Source organism: Corvus brachyrhynchos, unplaced genomic scaffold, assembly GCF_000691975.1.
Source record: "Corvus brachyrhynchos isolate BGI_N302 unplaced genomic scaffold, ASM69197v1 scaffold106, whole genome shotgun sequence".
NCBI lineage: Eukaryota > Metazoa > Chordata > Aves > Passeriformes > Corvidae > Corvus > Corvus brachyrhynchos.
This window is the reverse complement of record NW_008238834.1, coordinates 1,790,241-1,810,925: the sequence shown is the minus strand read 5'-3', so window position 1 is coordinate 1,810,925 and position 20,685 is coordinate 1,790,241. Positions and strand designations below refer to the sequence as shown.

General features: G+C 38.6%; 1 protein-coding gene across 3 annotated transcripts in view; it reads left to right on the top strand.

The window, feature by feature from the left end:
- Positions 1-20,685, top strand: part of TTC39C (tetratricopeptide repeat domain 39C) — a 27,239-nt gene that overhangs the window by 3,623 nt on the left and 2,931 nt on the right. The window contains exons 4-11 of one of the 3 annotated variants that reach the window (XM_008636809.2): positions 2,822-3,176; positions 4,583-4,751; positions 12,359-12,452; positions 13,267-13,374; positions 13,859-13,968; positions 14,640-14,763; positions 17,708-17,805; positions 18,717-18,821. In XM_008636809.2, coding sequence (XP_008635031.1) covers positions 2,822-3,176; positions 4,583-4,751; positions 12,359-12,452; positions 13,267-13,374; positions 13,859-13,968; positions 14,640-14,763; positions 17,708-17,805; positions 18,717-18,821 — 1,163 coding nt within the window. Of the gene's footprint in view, positions 1-2,821; positions 3,177-4,582; positions 4,752-12,358; positions 12,453-13,266; positions 13,375-13,858; positions 13,969-14,639; positions 14,764-17,707; positions 17,806-18,716; positions 18,822-20,685 lie in introns of those variants that run through there. The other 2 variants (XM_017738327.1, XM_017738328.1) reach the window with 2 other exon arrangements.

The following is a 20,685-nucleotide window of genomic DNA, read 5'->3' as shown; positions in this document are numbered from 1 at the left end:
GGGTTTTAAAACATGCTTTTATCCATAAGTTTATAGAAAATGTGGTCAAGGTCATATAGAAGGTGTGAGCATATCTCAGGTTCCTACCAAATGGATGAAGACTGAGAGATGGCAGACAGACCAGATTGAAAACTCTGCTGATCAGCTGAAAGGAAATGGGGAAATAACATTCAGATTATTTAAAATACCACTTAAGATTTTCAGTCAAGGATGTAATGCTTTCTGTGATGTGCAGACTTGTTTTATTCCAAGCTATGGCATCAAGAATATATTTGGTTCTTGCTATCAGAAATTCAGGATATATTTCTGTCTACTTTGTGTGTTGTGCTGCAGAAGGGTTTTCTTGCTATTTTTGATGCAGTTCTGGGTTTTTGTTTGTGATGCTTCTTTTTTCCCTCCCTCTTGAAGCTTTTTTCCCTTGTTTCAGTATGTATTCTGCAGCTGTGTAACTGGGTTGGATGCTGTAACTGAAGGTGGTGTCTGTTCCCTTTCTCTCTTGTCTGCAGCTCAGAGAACTGAAGTGGGTAGCAGAGAATTGCAGAACATGCAGTATATTTGGGTTATTCTACTGAGTAAAAAATATACCTGAAATCTTCAGTTAAAATTCCGAGCAGCTAAATGCTACCTCAGTGACTACTAGTTACTGACATTGCTGAGCTATTGGATCCATTATTTTGTGTTTTAAAGTATATTACCTTTCTGTTTATGTATATACATTCTTTGTTTTTACTGTATTTCCGTACAGAAATAGCAACCAGATTATTGAAATAGGTGTAATTTCACAAATAAACCCCAGGAGATAAATGTTTCTGATCGGTGGATGGGTGAAAAATTCCTTGTGTTTTTCTTCCTGGAACAGTTTGACAAGAAGCATATGATGCCACACAAGTTGGTTTCTCATATGCTTAACACATTTTACATTTTCTTTTCCACCCTCGTTGATGTATTAGAAATAGTTTCATCATAAAGTTGTTGGCAGAGCAAATGACATTAGCTTCCCATGGCAATACTGAACTACCTTTTCTTGGTATTTACTGCTGCTGTCATGGGTCTGACTACTTTCATGCTGGGGAGTCAACTCAGTGATTTGGCTTGATTTAATTTTTATGTCTAAAAAGTCAGAAATGCCTTGTATTGCTGTATCAATATCATATCAATTGTGGTTATGCTGTGTTAGTGAACTGTTAAATGACAGCACACCAACAGAAGTAAAGTGTAAAACTGTACCTTTTTTTTTCACCATACCACATATTCTCCATTTCATGCTTGCATTGAGCACAGTGGTTGGCTCTGGGCAGAATCACTATCTGAAGGATAAGTAAAATGTGGGGTTTTCTTATTACCTGTGTGCTGCATTGCTGTGCATAGTTGTATGAGCATTCATCTTGTGGTGAACCACACAACTTTGTGCAGCCAAAAAGTGACCTAATCACTTAAAATTGGAGTAACGTTAGTCCCGTAATGCAGCTGAATCATGGTGGGGGGGGTGGTGTTGATTTTTTTATTCTAATGCTTTTATCTGCATCTCAGGAGAGAGGATTTACTGTTTTTTTAATACTTTCAAGTTCACGTTGACAGAACCCATCTGTCATAACAGCGAATACAAATCTTACAGTCTTTCTCAGTACAGTTTTTTAGGAATATCAAACTGACTTCATCCCCTCCTAATATAACAAGAATCCAAAAGAGGTAGTCTAGTCTGTGATGTTACTTTCTCTAGAAATGTTGGGGGTTTTTTGTGATTTGGGAGGGTTTTTGTCAAAGGCATCAAAGGCTTTTATAGAGTTGTTTGGTATTAATAGCATCTTGCTTTTCTTTGACACAACCCACCTGTTATGGTCTAATTCTGGCATTAGTTACAACACTGATCTTTGCAAATCTGGCTATATTTGTTTAGAACACTGCTGCTATAACCATGTTTTTATTTTATTTTTAGTTAGTCTTTGTCACTGCAGTTCCTAACTCTCAGGGCTCTGTCACAGCCAAAATGCTGGTGTCTGTTTTTTCAGTTAATGTGTACAAAGATATTCTCCATTTGTTTCATGTTTAACACCATTATTCAAGGATGTGCTTATAACAAAGATGATTGCTGTGTTAATAGGCTCATTGAGCATCTTCATCTTTTGATGTCAGGCCTTTTTTTACCCTGCTATAAAGATCACAGACTGAGAATGCTGTCATTCTCAACTGAGAATGCTCAAGACCAGATTTTTAGGGAAATTCAGGTATCCATATTGCATTTGAAATTGACGAAGTTAGGCAACTGAAAATACTTTAAAACCATATAATTTTCGTGTGTTTTCTTTTTTTTTTTCCTTAATTGTAATGCACTGTGTTCATGTGAAGGGCAGGGAGGTGATAATGTTGAAAATCTTACTGTGTAACCCAAAGGAAAGGCTTTTCTTGGTATTTTCCCATCAACTGTATTTTAACACAATTTGGGCTTAAGAGAGGAGGTGTAATCTCTTCTGAGTTTTGCTTCTCTCGGTTTGCTAGGCAGCCGTTTCATCTGCACTCTGTAGTGGAGCAAAACCCAGCATTAAGTTCTTTGATTGCTCTCTTTGACAGCTGTACTGCTACATCACTGACTGGAGGTGTCTTTGTGTTGTGTGCTGCTATAAAGTCTGGTTGTACACACTGAACTTTGTAGTGCCCAGTATGGAAGACCTCTCTGAGGGAACCATAGCTATTACAAAATCCTTTATACAATAAGTTACTGCAAATAGAGCATCCTGGGGTTGGAAAATAGCATTTACTACTTAGGATGTTCCGCTTCTGAAATATGTCTTTGAAGTATTTCTTTTCTTCCTTGATTTTTTAGCATACATAAAAGGTGGGTGGATACTCCGAAAAGCCTGGAAAATTTACAATAAGTGCTATACGGACATTAATACACTTCAGGAAATATATCAGAAGAAAACAACTCAGGAATCCTTGACTTCTGATGCTGCAAATGATAATCATATTGCTGCAGAAGGTGTAACGGAGGATTCGCTAAACAGACTGAAAGGTGCTGTTAGCTTTGGATATGGACTTTTTCATCTTTGCATATCCATGGTGCCCCCAAACCTGCTCAAAATCATCAACCTGCTGGGTTTTCCTGGAGACCGCCTACAGGGGCTTTCCTCACTGATGTATGCAAGTGAAAGTAAGGACATGAAGGCCCCTTTAGCTACGTGAGTAGCTATATTGAAATGCTTTGGTAGATAACTTAGTACTAAAAGTAAGTAACTGGGAGAAAGTCAAAACCAAAAAGTCATGTTGCTTTAAAGGAAACAACAGCAGGTAAAATAAACTGGTAGTTCATTGTTTGTAACATGCCATGGTTTAGTAAATTCATCACTTACTAATGTATGAGATCTCTGCTGTTAATTATTTACATTTGTTTGGGGTTTGGGTCAGTATTTTGATGTGTTCTTAAGTACCTGCAGTTCTAATGTCTTGTGATTTAAATGCCAGCAGACTAAATAAAAGCTCCCCCTGAAGGCTGTGTAAATTTACCTGAGTTACATTCTCTGCTGTGGGGTGCATACTACTTTGTGTGAGTCATTGATCTCATTTAGCTATGTTTTCTTACTAGTGACCCAAACGTTTTCAATTGTTTTAAATCTTTTTTTTGTTTGTTTTAGCATCTCAGTAAAATGAGATGTTCCTTATAGTATTTTTAAGCGAGTATTTTTTGTGTGCTCTTTTTTTCAAGACAATGTTCTGCACTTAGGTCTTTTCAAGAGCTGAAGGGTTATCCAGACCTAATTTAAACTGCCCTCATAAATGGCTTTATTATTGGATTATCTACAAATATCTACAAATTAATGCTTTTATTACTGGACCTACTGCAGGTACCATCAGGTGTCACTTTTGAAACGTTGACAGCAGAGCTAAAGTCTCTTCTGTGTCAGGAGAAGAGTTGGATTTCTGTTTTTTTTTTCAAAAAGCTTAGGATGAAATGTTCCTATTGATCTTTCTCCTTTCTGGGGGAGAAAGATCAATGGAACAATGATGTATTTGGGGAATGTTTCCTCCTTCAGCTGGTTGTGGAAATCTTTGTGCTCTGCCTTTGTTTCCAGGAGCAATGTAGGTCATGTAAATATCTGCCCTTCTGAACACAGGATGTATTTCTTTTTCACACTGATTTCAAGAGTGTCTGCTGGTGTGTGTTTAGTGCTTTTTGTTGATTTTTGTCAGGTTTGTTGTTGTTGTTGTTTGGTTTTGGGCTTCTTGTTTGGTTTGGTTTTTTTTGTTTCCCACTCTAGTGAAGAGTTAGTTTTCAAAGTTTTCCTGTGGGTTTTTCTTTTCTAAAATCTACTGAGAGTTCTAAAGGCTCAACTGCTTTGATGCTATGAGCTCAATTGTTACCGTGCCTTTGGGTAATGTGCACTGAATTGTATGTTCAGGTGCAGTTCAGGAGTACGTTGATGTATGGCAGTAGTATTGTGTTTAAAGTATAAAGCCAGATTGTATAAGAAAAGATTCATATCTATCTTTGTCATTCAGAATAATTTAAAAGTTTGTCTGTGTAGAATGTTATCCTTAAATTTCTGTTTACAAGCTGTAATGTGTTTTACTCTTACATTTATTTTAGATTAGCTCTGTTGTGGTACCACACAGTTGTTCGTCCCTTTTTTGCCCTTGATGGCAGTGATAACAAGGCAGGATTGAAGGAGGCAAAAGAAATTCTTGCCAAGAAAGAATCTGCTTATCCAAATTCTTCTCTGTTCATGTTCTTCAAGGGAAGGATACAGCGATTAGAGGTATTGCACATTTTCATCCTTTAGACTGATTTTTCCTCCTGATCCTTTCTTATATTTTTCTGGTGTGAATGAACTGTGCAAGCTTCAGCAGATTGTGACTAAAGATACAGATACATGGAAAGATAAGAATGATCAGATTAAGTCCTTCCTAGTTTTGAGTTCACATGCAAAACTTGCTTTTCCACTAGATCTGAGTTAATGACATTTTGAAATTCTTTTTCAGCTACTTGATACTTCTGTGACTCTGCTAAAAGGAAGTGCATTTGGCCACTTGAGTTTCTTGAGCTATTTCAGTTTTGCTTGTCAAGCTAAAATTGAGTATTATCTGCTGAGTGCATAGTATTTATCTTTGTCTTTGTTTTATGCATTGTTCATATACAGCTAATTCTCTGCAGCAGTTCCCCTTAAATAACTGCTTTGCTTTTCAGGGGTCACATCAGGATGTTTTCTGTTACTAAGGGTGAGCTCTGACCTGAGCAGAAATGTATTCACTGAAAATGTGTTTGTGAATGCTATTGCAAAGCATTATTCAAACACTGCAGCAGCTTTGTGGATTTTGGCTGTATTATTCTCTAAGAATCTGTTTGAAGTACTACTCAACTCCTAGCTGCTGCTTTTATCAGAGCAGAATATTTTCAGAGCAATTACATGAACCAGAAAACCTAACACAAAAAGCAGAAGTCTAGAATGTTCAAACCCTTCATGTCAACATGATAATTACAAGAGCTAATTGAGATGTTGATATTGGTGGTCATTCTTTGCTAGATTTGCAGTTAAGTCTTTCAAATACAGATAAATATTTTCAGATAGTAACAGAACAGAGGAGCAGGCTTCAGTGGCCTTTCAGATTTTGCAGGCGTATTCTTGTGTGGGATTTAGATGTTGTTTTTCTTTTTTTGCTGTCTTTTTGAAAGCAGTGGTGCATTTTGGGAATTACATTGTCACGGGCAAGTTGTCAGTCTTGGGAAAGTATTGCTATTGCCTGAGTAGGAAAGACCATAGTGATTTTTATTCATTTATATGCCTATTCCATTCTTTTGGTAAAAATCAGATTTGTTTGGAATAACTATACAATGAATGCAGAGTATAACTTGGTATTTTAATGTAATGAGGAATAAAATTCAAATGATTCTTCTGACTTTCAGGGTAAGTTATGGCAAAAGTCTAAACGTAAGTTGTTAATAAATTGAGTATATGTGTAAAGAAGGAGGATATATTTGGGGTAAGTGTCAGTTTTGTCTAGTCAGTCCCTTTCTGGAGAACTGTAATATTTCGAATGAGACTTGTTTAAATGTAGTCTTACTGCATTATTTAATGCACAAATACTGTATGGAGATAGCGAAGTTTTAGCTCCAAGTCAATGGAGACAGCGTGGCCATGTTAACTTGGTTAGCTCAGCTGGCAGAATGCTGTGCATTATGCTCTGTAGCCATGCCCTTAGTCAGCAGAAAGCTTTTTGGTTGATAGCAGGAACTAAAATGCCCTTTTGCTATTCATGCGTGTGTTTTCATGAGAGCTTTTCCATTCAGCAGCCTCTTCCCTCTCCCCCCGTCATTTCTTTGTTCCAAGTGGTGATCAGTCACAGAGGTTTTGCTGTGTCTAAATGCTCCGGGTTAAGTGTCTCAGGGTCTTCTGTGGATTTTAGTAGGACTTTTCCAGCTTAATTTGCTTAAATGTTGTTGGCATAGTAATGAAGGAAGGAATGTGATGGGTGGCAATGGTGTGGGGAGCTGCGCTGGGTTTCTGCACAACGCACTTGTGGTTACATGTGTCCTGAATTTTGGCATTGGTCTGTGCTAGTTTGAAAAACAAACCAGTGGGAGGCACCAAGTCAGAATAACAATTTAATGGAAATTAAAGAAAAGGGGAAAAAAGGTAAAAGAAAACACCGTCAAATTGACAGAGTCAAGGTACAACCTGACACCCTGTTAGGCAGGGTGGTGGTAGCAGTCTGGTAGAATGGTGGCTGCAGTCCTCTGAAGTGGTGATCCTGTAGTAAAACAGTCTGCTCTTCCTCAGGAAGTCCAATGGTGGCTGTGTAGCTCCTGTCCTCTGGAAATCCGGGGGGAAGCCGGTGTCTCTGCTGTTCAGCCTCAGATTATATCCAGGATGGGATGCTTGGTTCCTCCCTCTGGGTGGAGCATCTCACAATGGGGTAATGAGTCATGAGGCCAAGTGTTGATTAGGCTCATTAACAGAAGATAGTCCGGGGGGAGTTATCTCTGAGTCATGCGGCAGGACAATGATGGGCAATTAACAGAAAGATAGTCTGGGGGGAGGAGGCAAGGAAACACTGCCCCACCTGATTTCAACGGCTGATGGGGATGGTAATAGAATACACTGCAACCCAGGACAGGTCTTATAGCATCCGTTGCATATTAGCGTGTCCAGCAGGGCTGTGTCCAGTCCTGGGCCCCTCAGTTCAAGAAAGACATAGAAGGGCAGCACAACTGGTGAAGGGTCTGGAACACAAGTCCTGTGAGGAGCGGCTGAGGGGGCTGGGGTTGTTTAGCCTGGAGAAAAGGAGGCTCAGGGTGACCTTATCACTCTGCAACTCCCTGAAAGGAGGGTGTAGCCAGCTGGGGGTTGGCCTCTTCTCCCAGGCAATGAGTGATAGGTCGAGAGGATGTGGCCTCAAGCTGAGCCAGGGGAGGTTCAAGTTGGACATCAGGAGCAAAATCTTCACAGAAGGGTTTGTTAAGCATTGGAACAAACTGTGCAGGGAGGTGGTGGAGTCGCCGTCCCTGAAGGTGTTCAAGAAATGACTGGATGTGGGCCTTAGTGCTGTGGTTTAGTTGACAAGGTGCTGATTGGTCAGAGGTTGGACTCTGATCTTGGAGGTCCCTTTCAACCTAAACGATGCTGTGATTCTGTGATCCTGAATCAGAAATGCACGGACACTCTCACATTACAGGCTAATGTGCTGAGTTGTAGTTTCCTCCTCATTTCCCAGGTGGGTGAGGAGAGCTCCTGCAAAGCCTAGGAAGTGCTTATTTGGCCTTCCTTGAAACTGTTAATGCACAGGTAGGTTTAAATTCTCTCCAGTGGGCATGGAGTATTATTCCAGGTGGCTTAACAAAACTGTGTTTTAACCTGTGTACATTTAAAAGTATAACTTGAACTGCACTTATGTATTTGAGTCTTTCTTTAACATCTACCATCCTTTAAGAGTTCTGTGATAAAATTTAATAGTGCAGATAGATAAAAGGCAGCTTAGATGTTACTCAGAAGACCTTGTGTGTTCCATATATGGTTATAGGGTTTGCATTAGGGCCTGCTGGCACTCAGTCCATCGAATTTTTTTCCTTTGATCCTGCATACATTTTTGTAACCTTCAGCTGATGGTATGTTTAGCTTCCATTAGGAAGCCTTCATGCTGTTTGTATGTCTCTTTTCTTATCTATGGAGGAAAAAACAGTAAGGTGTGTAGTTCAGCCATGGACACCTGGAGAGAGGGAAACTGTTCAAAAGGCAGGAGCAGTAATTCAGGACTGGACAGTGAGACGCAAATCTGGCAAAGGAGGAAATTGCCTAGGAAGGCAGTCCAGGAAAAAGCACTGCCTATGTGAAGTGTTCCAGTCTATAAAAGACAAATGAACAGTTTGGGACTGTATAGTGCTTTGTGTCCCAGCAAGCATGAATGGATATTAGTCAGTAAAATCCTTAGCAGACTTCAGTTTTCGAAGAAGTAGACTTACAGGTACAATAAATGTGGAGCAGTTTATCTGTCAGCTTTTTTTTCCCAGATTCATGTTTTCGAGAAAAAAAGTCTGAAAGTGCTTGGAGACTACTGAATTGAGCAAGTTAAGGGAAAGGAAGGGTAGGATGATCTGGGAAGACTGGAATGAAAGTGCACCAGAAAGTTAAAGGTTGTACTGCTAGGCTGATCAAATGTCTTTTTTTTCTTTCCAGTGAGTAAGTTAAGAGACTGTGTATTAAAAGTAGTATTTTTACTGACTTTTACATAGTTCACTAAGGCTACTTTTATGGACATATCTGTGCTTGATTTGTGATTGCATGGTACATATTCCAGCCTCACAGTTTCTTCTTTGTGAAGGTCTGACAATTTCTGTCTTTGAAATAACTTTCCACTAAAGCTGATAGTGATAATTTATGTAAGCTTAAACTGCTGCAGACAAGTGAGAATAATGTTTTATACTTAGGCCTGAAGGGTATATAAAAATATAATTGGTATAATAGTGGCTGAAACATCCTGGTCTAAAATATGGGGTTTCTGACTGTGTTTTTGTTACTGTGAAAGTAAAAATATTGCCACCCACATTCTAAATGTGTGTTGTCTGATACTACAATTGTGTTAATAATTACCAATTTAATTTTGAAACAGTGACTTAGACTATTCAGGTGAGGGTTTGTAACCAATAGTGGAAGATGGGCATGGTGGTAGCATGGGAGAGGGCAGAGTGAGAGGTGGTGTTCTGGATCTTAACCATTTCTGCTTTTCAGCCTCCAGTTTTGCTTTCTCTTCCTTTTTTTTTTTTTTTTTTTTTTTTTTTTTTTTCTTTTTTCCCTAATCAGCAACGCTGTTTAAAATCTTTTACAATCGCAATCATGCCACTCAGCAGTAGTTAAATTGATTGATAGCTTCATGTGGAGAGCAGTAAGGGTATAAAGCAAAAATGAAGTGTTTGGCGAAGTTGTGAACTGGACAAGGCTGCTTTGCTTTAATTAGGAACAGACTCCTGCTGGGGGGATGTGTGTATATATACAAGAAATTCCTGTGGCTGGGACAAACTGCAGGTTCTGGGGCTCAATCCATATTTTCTATTTTTGTAGGTACATGTAAATAGTCTGAAGGAAAAAGTACCAAATACTCCAGCTGACAGGCAAAGCACCAGTGGTATGTTTAGGTGTGCTAAAGTGTGGTTGATGAGCAGGCTGCTGGAAGTGTGCAGTGCTAATGTGTGCTTAAATGTAATGCTGACGAGTACTCTTGCTTTTTAGTCAACTTGTAGATGTTACAGAATCAGCAGCATCATTCTTAATTAGGGGTAAGAGGGTATGGTATAGAAAAGTAGACTGAGGACAAGAGTATTTACAAGCATTGAGAAGTCTTAAATGAACTTTCTGGAAGAAAATCACAGTGATGTGTAAAGTAAAGTAATTTGCAGAGCATGCTTAATGTCAAGGCTTATTTTCAGGAATTGTGCTGGGTTTTCTGGTTACTTGTTCCTGTAAAATTAATTCTAGTTTGATTTTTGTGACTTGTCTAAGGAAAAATGGGTTTTAGTGTGTTAAGGAATAGAAAGTTGAAATGTCCATAAAATGTCCTCTGGTGTAAATTGTTACCTTTTAGGTGTTGCTTTTTGGTTTCCCCTTATTCTGAACAGGTCATCTTAGAAGCTTTACAAATTCAGAGTGGTGATTGAGAATAGAGATGTTCTGGGAGGGGGAAAGTGTCCCGAAATTTCAGAACAACTCTGAGGAAATGTGTGCTGGCATGGGAAGCTGCCTTGTCTTGTTAAGCTCTGTAGATGCTTAGTTTTTGGTTTGAGGTGCTTTTTAGTTCTAATCTGAAGTCCAGAAATGTGAGACTAGGGTTCTCATATTAGGTTTAATAATTCTCTTTATGGTTATTTAGTTCTGTATATTACATATTGTATGGATTAGTCTTTTTTATGTCTTTGTATTATGTCCGAGAGAGATGAGTGATGCATATTGAAGGAATTACAAGTGTGTGTATATATATATTTATATTTATAAATCTCAAGAACATCAGTTTCAGGTGCAGCCGGGATGGACTTTATAATTCTTGTTGTTTGTTCTTTTAAACAGTAAACAGATAGTAGATAATTTAAGAATTAACACCAAGAGTAGTAATTCATATTCCTGGATGTTGCTGCAATCCCTGGAGATGATTGAAACTTTAATTATTAATGAATGTCTCTGAAACATACTTACATGAGCTTGATGCTGAAGGAAAATGTAGGCAGATGTCAAAACACTTGAGAGATCTAGAGAGTTAGAGAGGTGGGTTATAGAAGGTTGAATATTCAACAAACTGGACTTGTATATTGCCAGGTGGTCGGTATTTCATGTGCTGCCCCAGGCAGGTGTTGGGCATTGCAGACAGTGAGTTGATTGCCAGTAGTCATTGTATGGAATAAGTGATTTCTATTTTAGAATGCTTAGGGGTTTAGAAGGCAGTGTATCTTTGAAGAGAACTAAATATTTACATTTTCTTTTTGGGTTTCTTTGTCATTTTCCTCATAAGCATTGAAAACATAGATTTACAGAGCTTTTGAATTCCTAGCACAGAAATAAAGTTCTGAACTGATTTTATTTTATTTTATTTTATTTTTTCTGTAAGACTGGGCTCATGGCAGTTATTTTCTGGGAAGCTGTGTTGGGGTGATGCAGCATCAGTGGAGTAACGTGGAGTGGAGAGAATGTGCTGTTACAGAAGTGAACAAGGTGTACCTGGCTCAGGCTCCCTGTCACTTTCCAGGGCAGATATAACTCACCTGTCTTTCTGTGTTGTATATTCTTCTGCCTTGCCAACAAGCATCTTATTTCAATCACTGTTGTACTTTTTAAGTGTACAGTGTTTTTACTGGTACAGCTGCAGCTCCCTGTGCTGGCAGTTGTGCTGTCTTGATGCAATGTGTATTATTTACAGTTAAATTATTCCTTAGCAACTAAACCAGTTTTCTCTGATGAGACAAAGGAGAAAACCTAATATAATCACTTCAGAGCTCTGTGTGTGCCTGGACTTAAGCTATAATGCTGCAGATTTTTGTAGGAATTTTTGAATTCAGTTATTCCTGCAGAGATGGTGAGATGCATTTTCAAGTGTTTCTTTTGCTCATGTGCTTAGTCAGCAGAGAGTGGCTTTAAAATTCTTGTATTGTATAAATTATAATAATTGTATGTGATAATAAATATTGGAACAGTATTAGAGCTGGTGTAGGCCATATTGGAATATATAGTATATTTAAAATGAATTAAATATTGATTTTCATTCCCCCCCATAATGACTGATACGCAGAAATCTCATCCCAGACTGGGAAAACCAGGTAGTCAAAAGAACGGTAATTCTAGTTCTTAGAAGAATGTCAGCCTCTTTTTGCTAAGCTGTTGCTAGCTAATGGTTTTATTAAAATGATGTTTCTCTCATATGCTGTTTTAGCTTTTTACGTGTCATGCAGCATTTATGAATTCTCTATTAACTGTTGCTTAAAGGGGTTTCTGATGGATATAGGAGGAGGTGAAAAGTTCAAAATAAATGAAATCAAACACTAAAGGTATCCTATTGTGCAGAAAGCTAAACTTCATTGGCAGATGCTAAAAATGTGACTTTTAAAGGTGAAATGACTGGTAAAAGTAGAAGTGAGATTACTTAAAAGCTTACTGCACAAACCCAGTTAATTTTGCACTCAATAGCACATAGGAGGAATACAGTCACTGATTATTAAGGTTGAGACACGATCTGACCTGGCTGCTATTACACTATAAAACTCCTCTGCTGTAGCTTTTTTTAACTACCTATTAAAAGAAATACGAATTTTTCCTTTATCAAAGTTAAATTATCCAACAAGTTTTAAATTTCAGATGCCTAAATTTGTTTCTTTTTCTTTCACTTTTGTTAGTGTCAAATTAATAGTGCCTTGACCTCATTTCATACTGCTTTGGAACTTGCAACAGACCAAAGGGAGATTCAACATGTGTGCTTATATGAAATAGGTACGTTGGATCTGTTTACACCATAAATAGCTCACTTTCAAGTTTTGACTGGCAGCTTCAATAAACAAACTGGATACTTCTTACTAGGATTTTTGGAAAGGTTTTAGACCACTGGCCGTTATTGTTGGTGGATTATGGTAATAATCTTCTTGTTTAGACAAGTAGAATTCAGTACTTTTTCATAATAAAATTGTCTGCAAGTACAAGGTGATGCACAATCAGAGAGTAGACTGGAATCAAGGGCAAACTGTTCACCTACTGAATATTATTTAAAATTAGAAATAAATTCATCTGACTTGTCTATAAATTCATTATTTCTATGCCAAAAACCTAATCAGTTTAGGGAAGCTTCACAGTTTGGAGGATCTATATTTAATGTTCATTTCCTTCTATCAACAGCAGTATATGATGTGTGGTCTGAATTTGCATGCAAGTCTTTAGAGTGGAGAAGATAGGCTGCTTCAAGCTTTAAATGGGTTCTTGTCCCTGTGGAAAATACTAAGGGAAAAAGTTGTAGCTTTGTAAGTTTCAGCATTCTACAAAATGTAGTATCTAAATTTTAAAAATGAGAGCTTTTGGTGTATAATTTTGTTCCTGCTCTGAAATGTGGATTCATTATTTCCTGTGGAACCTTCTAATTCAAGTTTCCCAGTAAATAGAAACCAGTTTTTAATTTTCCAGTTACTATTATAGTTGTTAAACTAGCTTCAGCTCTCGTAACAAAAACAAACACAACAGAACTGTGTTTCAATAATGTTGACACTGAGTTGGAATTACTGTACTTTCCCTGAAATTAAATGAGTGTTGCTTTTAGGTTGGTGCAGCATGATAGAGATGAACTTCAAAGATGCATTTGAATCCTTTGAAAGGCTTAAAAATGAATCCAGGTGGTCCCAGTGCTACTATGCTTATTTAACAGCAGGTGAGTATATCCAGTGTGTTGGGTAAATTGTAAGTCAGTGATGTGGTAAGGTTTTGGCACTGTTTTGTTCTGGGAAACTTGCTGGTGCATGTAGTAGCTTCCACACTGCCTGCTGCACATGCAGCTTTGTGCCAGGCTTGACTTGGACAATTGTGTTTGTTTCCAGAATGAACACTTGCATGCTCACACATGTACGTGCCTGTCTGTACACCCCTCTCCATGTAGATAGCATTATTACCACTTTACAAGCTTGGTGGTATTACTTCCTTTAATGGGTATAAAAAAGTAGTATTGACTTTTTAGTGATCACAGAGGGTACCTGGGGGAGTTGGGATTACCATGTTGGTCACATCCTCAGTCTGGATAACTTTCTGGAGGTGAGTGTGTGGAGGTTTTTTTCTGTTACCATATCATATCTAATCTTAGTTTTTCCTGTTTCATGTCCCAGTAGTGTTAACATATTTTTGTTTCTGTATTCTTGCAGTGTGTCAAGGAGCCACTGGTGACGTCAGTGGTGCTCAGAATGTGTTCAAGGAAGTTCAGAAGCTTTTCAAAAGAAAAAACAATCAGATTGAACAATTTTCAGTGAAAAAGGTTAGTTCTTGCATAGGCTGACTTGTTTTGGTACAGTGATGACAATTCAATTCTTAGTTCAGTATTTTCTTTAGAAGGATGTATCTCTTTTCTGTGGTGCTGCTTCTGTAGAATTTGTGGGAAGGAATAGGGTGGAAAAAGAATAGTGTCCTTTGAAGGACCTAACAAAGGAAATGTGAATTAGCTATTCAGTCTACAACTAAAGTAATTATTAAAGCTAAAATACATGATCTGTAGTTGCTTTGGTAATTTTCCTTCTAGCTTTGCCTTTCTTAATCCTTTTTATCTTGTCTTGTTTGTGAAAGCCTTAGTTGTTTTTGGGAGCTAGGAGTTATCTAGGAAATAGCTCTCAGCTGATGATCGTGCAGATGTTACTGTGTCAGCATCCAGTCAGTGTGTATTGGGACTGTGAAATACAGTAAAACCCAGTCAGCCTGCATACAAGGAAGTTTTGATTTTGATCAATATGTAAGCCCTTAAATTAGTTGAAGCATTTTGCTTTTTAGTCGTAAAATCTTCCAGCTAAGTTACCACTGACTTTATTTTCATAAAATTGTTGGGTGACTTTATAAAACAGTTAAAATTAGTGTTTGTGATTCACTGTTTGTGAATACCATGTTCCCTCTAAAAGGACAAATGATGGATCTCCCTTCTTTCTCCTCACTTTGCAGGCAGATAGATTTAGAAAACAAATGCCAACCAAAGAGCTCTGTGTCCTGGCATCCATTGAAGTATTATACTTATGGAAAGCCCTTCCAAACTGTTCCCTCTCGAACTTACAGCATATGAGTCAAGGTATAATATGGCTTCTTGATTTATTTATTTACTTTTTAAAAGGAGGTGTATGATTTTATGCTGTTGTGTGGAGTAGCTGATTGCAGTAGCTTGAAAATTTAAACTTGTGTGCATGTGGCATAGCAAAATACAGGTGAGTAACAAAAGAATAATGACCCATTATAATTCAGCCTAATGCTTCATTTTACGGGTTTTTGGGAGAAGTTGTAACTGCCTGCTGCATGTAGCTGTTTGTTAATCATTATTTAAAATGAAACAATAGCATGATAGTTACTGTTCCAAGTCACTAAGCAAAATGTAACTCATTTAAACCTAGCTACAAAATAAAACTACCTATTCACTCCTGCATGTCAGTTTTCTTCTAAGAGGAAGTAGGTGGCTTGTGAGGTCATCTATGACATGATAGGTGTTCTGTTTATCCTGGGTCCTGGGACCTTCTTAGTGGTGAATGGTTGCCTCTTCCTTAGACTCCAGCTGACCTTGGGTGTCTGTCACGTGAAGCTTGTGGTAGCAGTGTGTATCACAAAGTGTTCAGTGCTTCTCACTCCATCCAGCAATCACTCTTGCTTGCATTCTGCAAACAGTTTCTAGCTGGTTGAAGAGAAGCTCAACATGACCTGGCAATGTGCATGAGTAGCCCAGAAGTCTGACTTCGTCCTGGGCTGCATCAAAAGGAGTGTGGCCAGCAGGTCCAGGAAGGTGATTCTGCCCCTCTACTCTGCTCTGGTGAGATCCCACCTGGAGTGCTGCATCCACGTCTGGGGTGCTCAGCACAGTAAAGACATGGACTTGTTGGAGCAGGTGCAGAGGAGGGACACACTGATGATCAGAGGGGTGGAGCACCTCTCACATGAGGACAGGCTGAGAGGGTTCAGGATGTTCAGCCTGGAGAAGAGAAGGCTCCAGGAAGTCCTTACAGCACCTTTCAGTACTTAAAGGGGACCTGCAAGAGAGCTGGGGAGGGACTTTTTGCATGGGCAGGCAATGACAGGACAAGGGGGAATGGCTTTAAAGTGAAAGAGGGCAGATTTAGATTAGATCTTAGGAAGAAATTACTGTGACAGTGGTGAGGCACTGGAGCAGGTTGCCCAGGGAGGTTGTGGATGTCCCATCCCTGTGAGTGTTCAAGGCCAGGCTGGACGAGGCTCTGGGCAACCTGATCTATAGAAAGGTGTCCCTGCCTGTGGCAGGGGGTTGGAACTAGCTGGTCTTTAAGGTCCCTTCCAACCCGAACCATTTTAAAATCCTCTGATTATTACTTGCTCATTTAGAAAATAAAACAAAACTTGTCTGCTGTGAGGTGATTTTTTTTTTTTGTAATTGTGAAATTTTGGGGATTGTGCACAATTCTCATGTTAAGCTAGAAAACGACCAGTCTTGAAGTCAAGAGTCAGGACTAGTAGTGGTGTTTGTTCCAGTTTTGAGATAATTTGTCCATTTAAATTGCACAATGGCAGTGGGTTAGTTATATTCAGATCCCTAGTTTTCTAGTCACAAGGTAGGCTTTAAAATCAGATTTACTTACAAAAAAATAAATTTGAGGATTTTTTTTGGCTGTCATTTGCCTTCAGAGCAGTTAGCTTTAGAGGGTGTAAGGAGTATGTATTCTCTCTCATGCACTCAGAGGCAGTGTAGGTCTCCCTTGTATAAGCTTCCAGTCAGTGGTTCACATTTTAATGTGAAATAGCAGTATAGGCTCAAATTCAGAGAAGTTTCTTGTAAGTTTGACACTGACAAACATGTCTGCATCAGCCATCCCTGGCTGAAGGTTTTCTGTGCAATGTGTATTTCAAAAACATGAATAATAGGGGATTTTTTTTCCACATTTGTTTCATCTTGTCATGGACAATTGGATTGTAATTTGTTGGGCTGGATTTCCAGGCTTTTCCTCAGGGCTAGAACTTGACTTAAAGGAATTAATTTGTATTCACTTGCATCTCTGTAAGTAAAATGCCAAGTAACTTGAGAGTTGCAATCCAAGCGAGAGCTGACATTGCAAATACTTCATGCAGCCAACTCATAGTTATCCATAGGTGGCTTCTTGGGGTTGTGGATTATCTGTGTTGTGAATGCAGATTTGGTAAGATCTGGCAGGGTTTATGCTGTGAGGCAAAATGTTTAAGGAGCTGCACTGCTCCAGACACAGCAGTTATGGGAAGAAAAGCCTTGTACTCTCACCTTCCTGGAGGTGCTGGTGTGGGCAAGTGCACATGGCTCCTCATGGAAGTCGCCTTGATTTAGCAGAGCTGGCACTAATAAGCTTGATCAAAATGGGGCCTGATTCGTTTGGAAAGGGTTCCATGCATTGTGATTCAGTTTTTCCTGGAAACAGAGCACTGCTCAGCTGACGCACAGTCTGTCCTTGGATTGTGGACCAGCTAAGGTCTGGAAAATTAACCTTATCCTCCTGTCATCATTGAGAATTGTGATGCCAAAACACCCTAGTCTGGGTTCTTAAGTCCAGTACAGATTTTTGTGCATCTGTCACTTGGCTTCAGTTCAGAAAAAATCAGGTTTGTCTGAACTGCTTGCCCTGTGCTCCTTCTAACTTGGACTGTGTATTTTTCTTTCAGTATGTGGGACAAACCAGTGTCCCATAACACCAGAAGGAGATGATTGTTTCTTAACTTCACCTTTTAGTAGATATTTCAAAGACCAGTAGAGACCAGTCCTCTTCTTGTAAGAAGAACACCCCAACTGTCTTTGACTTCAACCCGTTCAATGCTGTTAGGAATTGCTCTCACGAGTGACAGATTTCTTGATGAGGTTCATACAAAATGGGTTGTATTTAAAAGAAAACAAAATACTTGGCTTTCTCTTAATGTTACTAGCATCTCCTTTTACTGGTAAAATTTAAATACCAGACTAAAAGACAATGTAAATCACAATTCTTGTCTAAGAAGGTATTTCAATCCATCTTGTTTACTGGAATCTTTTCATTAAGCTTGTCATGATGTGGATGATTCATCAGCTGCTGGTTTGAGGAATTTGCTTCTTGGTGCCATACACAAATGTTTAGGAAATACTGAAGATGCTGTTCAGGTAAGCAGTTAAATGGTAATTTACACTATTACTCCTATTTTATGTGCAATTCTTTTAAAAACAGTGAATATTTTTGAGTAAGAGTGTTAAGCAAGTCATAAGTTTTTTAGTGCTACTGATCATTCTGGTTTGTGAAATGTGCTAGAGGTTCTTTTAAAATCTTCTGGTTTAACATGTCTTCATTATATTCCGTGCTGTGAAAGTAATTGGCTGTGTTGAATGAACATGGCAATTAAAGTGGTTTATAGTAACAAGAGTTAAGGGGAAGATGGGAAGAATGAGAGAAAAGTTCTTGCTCTGCTAGATGTACTTTGTCCAAGAAAGAAAATTAATTGTTTTAAAAAGTATCTTGGAGATTGACCTTTAGAAAGCACAGGTTTGCTCCTTCTCCTCTGGACATGTTAGAGAGAGAGGTTTGATTATTAGCACATACCAAAGAATAATTTTGCCACCACTCCACGTTTTGATCTCTAGGTACAGTAACTCTCCTTTTTCCTCCCCAAAACAGAATGCAATTCCTATAAGTAGCAAGATGCTGGCTTTAAACCCTCTTTCCCCCTGCTCCATTTCTCTCAAACATATCTTAAATAATCTGGGTACTTCATCTTTGATGTCACAGTTTCTTGTTACAGCAAATATTTTTTCAATATGAAGTTGGAAAACTCTTGAATCAGTCACTGTAATACTTGATAAAAATCCAAACAAATAATTTTGCCTTGGTATAGTAGCATTGGTAAAAACATCTAGGGATCTATACCATTGTAAATTTTTAATGTATTCTCATTTTAGCTTTGGATAATTTCTACAGCTGAAGGCTGAATGGAGCTTCTGTGTTGTTTGGAAGTAACAACCAGTCGATTTTAATGTACCTCTGCAGTCTTTTGTTTCTTTTTTCCCTTTCATTTTTACAGTACTTTCAGCGAGCTGCTAAAGATGAACTCTGCCGTCAAAGCAACTTGTACGTCCAGCCATATGCTTGCTATGAACTTGGCTGTATTCTGTTAGACAATCCAGAGGTAATAGCATGACCTGTTTTTAAACTCTTAAAAGTAGTAGAAGGAGTCAACATACCACTATGTAAAGAATGAAACAAAGTTTGTAGGTGACTGTGTATGTTTCATTTTAAAAATTTGTTGTATACCTACCAGAAAGAAACTTACTACTTTGGTTTCTTGGGGTTTTTTTTCAGTCTAAGAAATGGAATGTATTTTGGGTCACAATGTTGTAGATTTTCAGTATCAAGGGTGTTCTTGCTGCTGGTGGCAACAAAGGCCTGGCTAGAATGCCCTGGGTAGGCAGGGATTTCTAGTCTGCAGGTGGTATTTAGTGTGGTAGATGCCTAGGGTCCTTTTCTTACCTGTTCAATATCCTGTTGGATGCCATTCAAAGTTTACCTGTACTTATCCTCTCCAAATAGAATTTGATACCTTCCTAAAACAGCAAGTGGTTTTTTTGGTCATTTAAATTCCATTAAAGCTGGTTGTGTGGGCATTTTGACTTCCACCCTGAGAAGTGAGGGTTTTGTTGTTCAGGATGAGGAACTTTGGCTTTCAGACTGTCCAAATGGCTTGGCTGACACTACATTTAATCATTCAGATCTTTGCACATACCCTGCCTCAGAAAATCTTAAACCAGAGCAATCTGGGCAGCACTCTTGGTGCTGTTTCCCTCCTCAAACGTGTAACCCCAGTCCTTGGAGTTTGTGCACCTTGTGTAGCATGTCCTTGATCAGATGGCAGGTTAGGGGGAAGTGACTTGAACTTCATTGTATGTAGTGTATGAAGTAGTTGGGCTGATACTATCTCATATTTTTAAGATTCTGTTTTCAGTTGGTTTTGGTTGTCAGGTTTAATTAGCTGAGCTGAGCGTTCCCCTTAAAAGGGGAGGGAGAGGAAAATCTTTCAATAAAAACAATTATCATGACAATGGGCAGAATACAAACTGCTTTTAAAACTAATTTTCTTTTGAAAACCCTGCTGCCCTAAGACTAGAAGCTGGGCCTTAAAGCCTGGAAGGAGGGTCTGAGTCCATAATGTTCCTGCTGCCTTTGTTTCCACGTTCATATTTAAATTTGATCATGTCAAGTGTCTCTAAAAAAAAAAAAAAAACCAAAAAGGTGGTTGGTAATGAAGGTATGTTAAGTTTGAAGACTGTGAGAGCAGTCCTTCCTTCCTCCTGCTTCACGTGCAGTGTGTGCACACAGTAACTGAATGTGCCTCATGTAGGGTGTTTGAGGGCTGAACAAGCCTCGGCTGGAGGAGCTCTGGTAGCATTTAGTGTATGAAGGATGTGCAGGAAGCTCCCTCTTGTGGCACTCAGAACATGAGGAGATAAATGATGCTTGACTTCAATAAAGTGGGATGGGGTAGGGGAAAGCAAGAGCTAGAACTAGAGGTGAGTGAATGCTGTTTCCATTCAGTAGCTGGGGTGCTAGAGCTCCATAATGGTTGAGAAGGGAGTAAGATTTTATGAGTCACATTTACCTGAGAGGCTGAGCATGTTACAGACCTGAGCAACAGATAGATACCAGTATGCATTTTAGTATAAAAAGCATACTGTCAGTAAATTTACTTTGCTTTAAAATTATTTTTAGGCATAATTGCATGTTTGATTTACCAGGTCATCTGAATCATCTTCCTTGTTTTACCCTGAGTTCTGATCAGTAGTTCTTGATGTAACCATACTAATACCTTGACATTTACAGGTGGTTTTGTAGTTCTCTTAGACACTGAGTTTAATCTAACCAATATAAATAGATAGTCATATTTAGGTACATTTGAATAAGAGAACTGTACTAGTTTGAAAACAAACCAGTGGGAGGCACCAAGTCAGAATAACAATTTAATGGAAATTAAAGAAAAGGAAAAAAAGTAAAAGAAA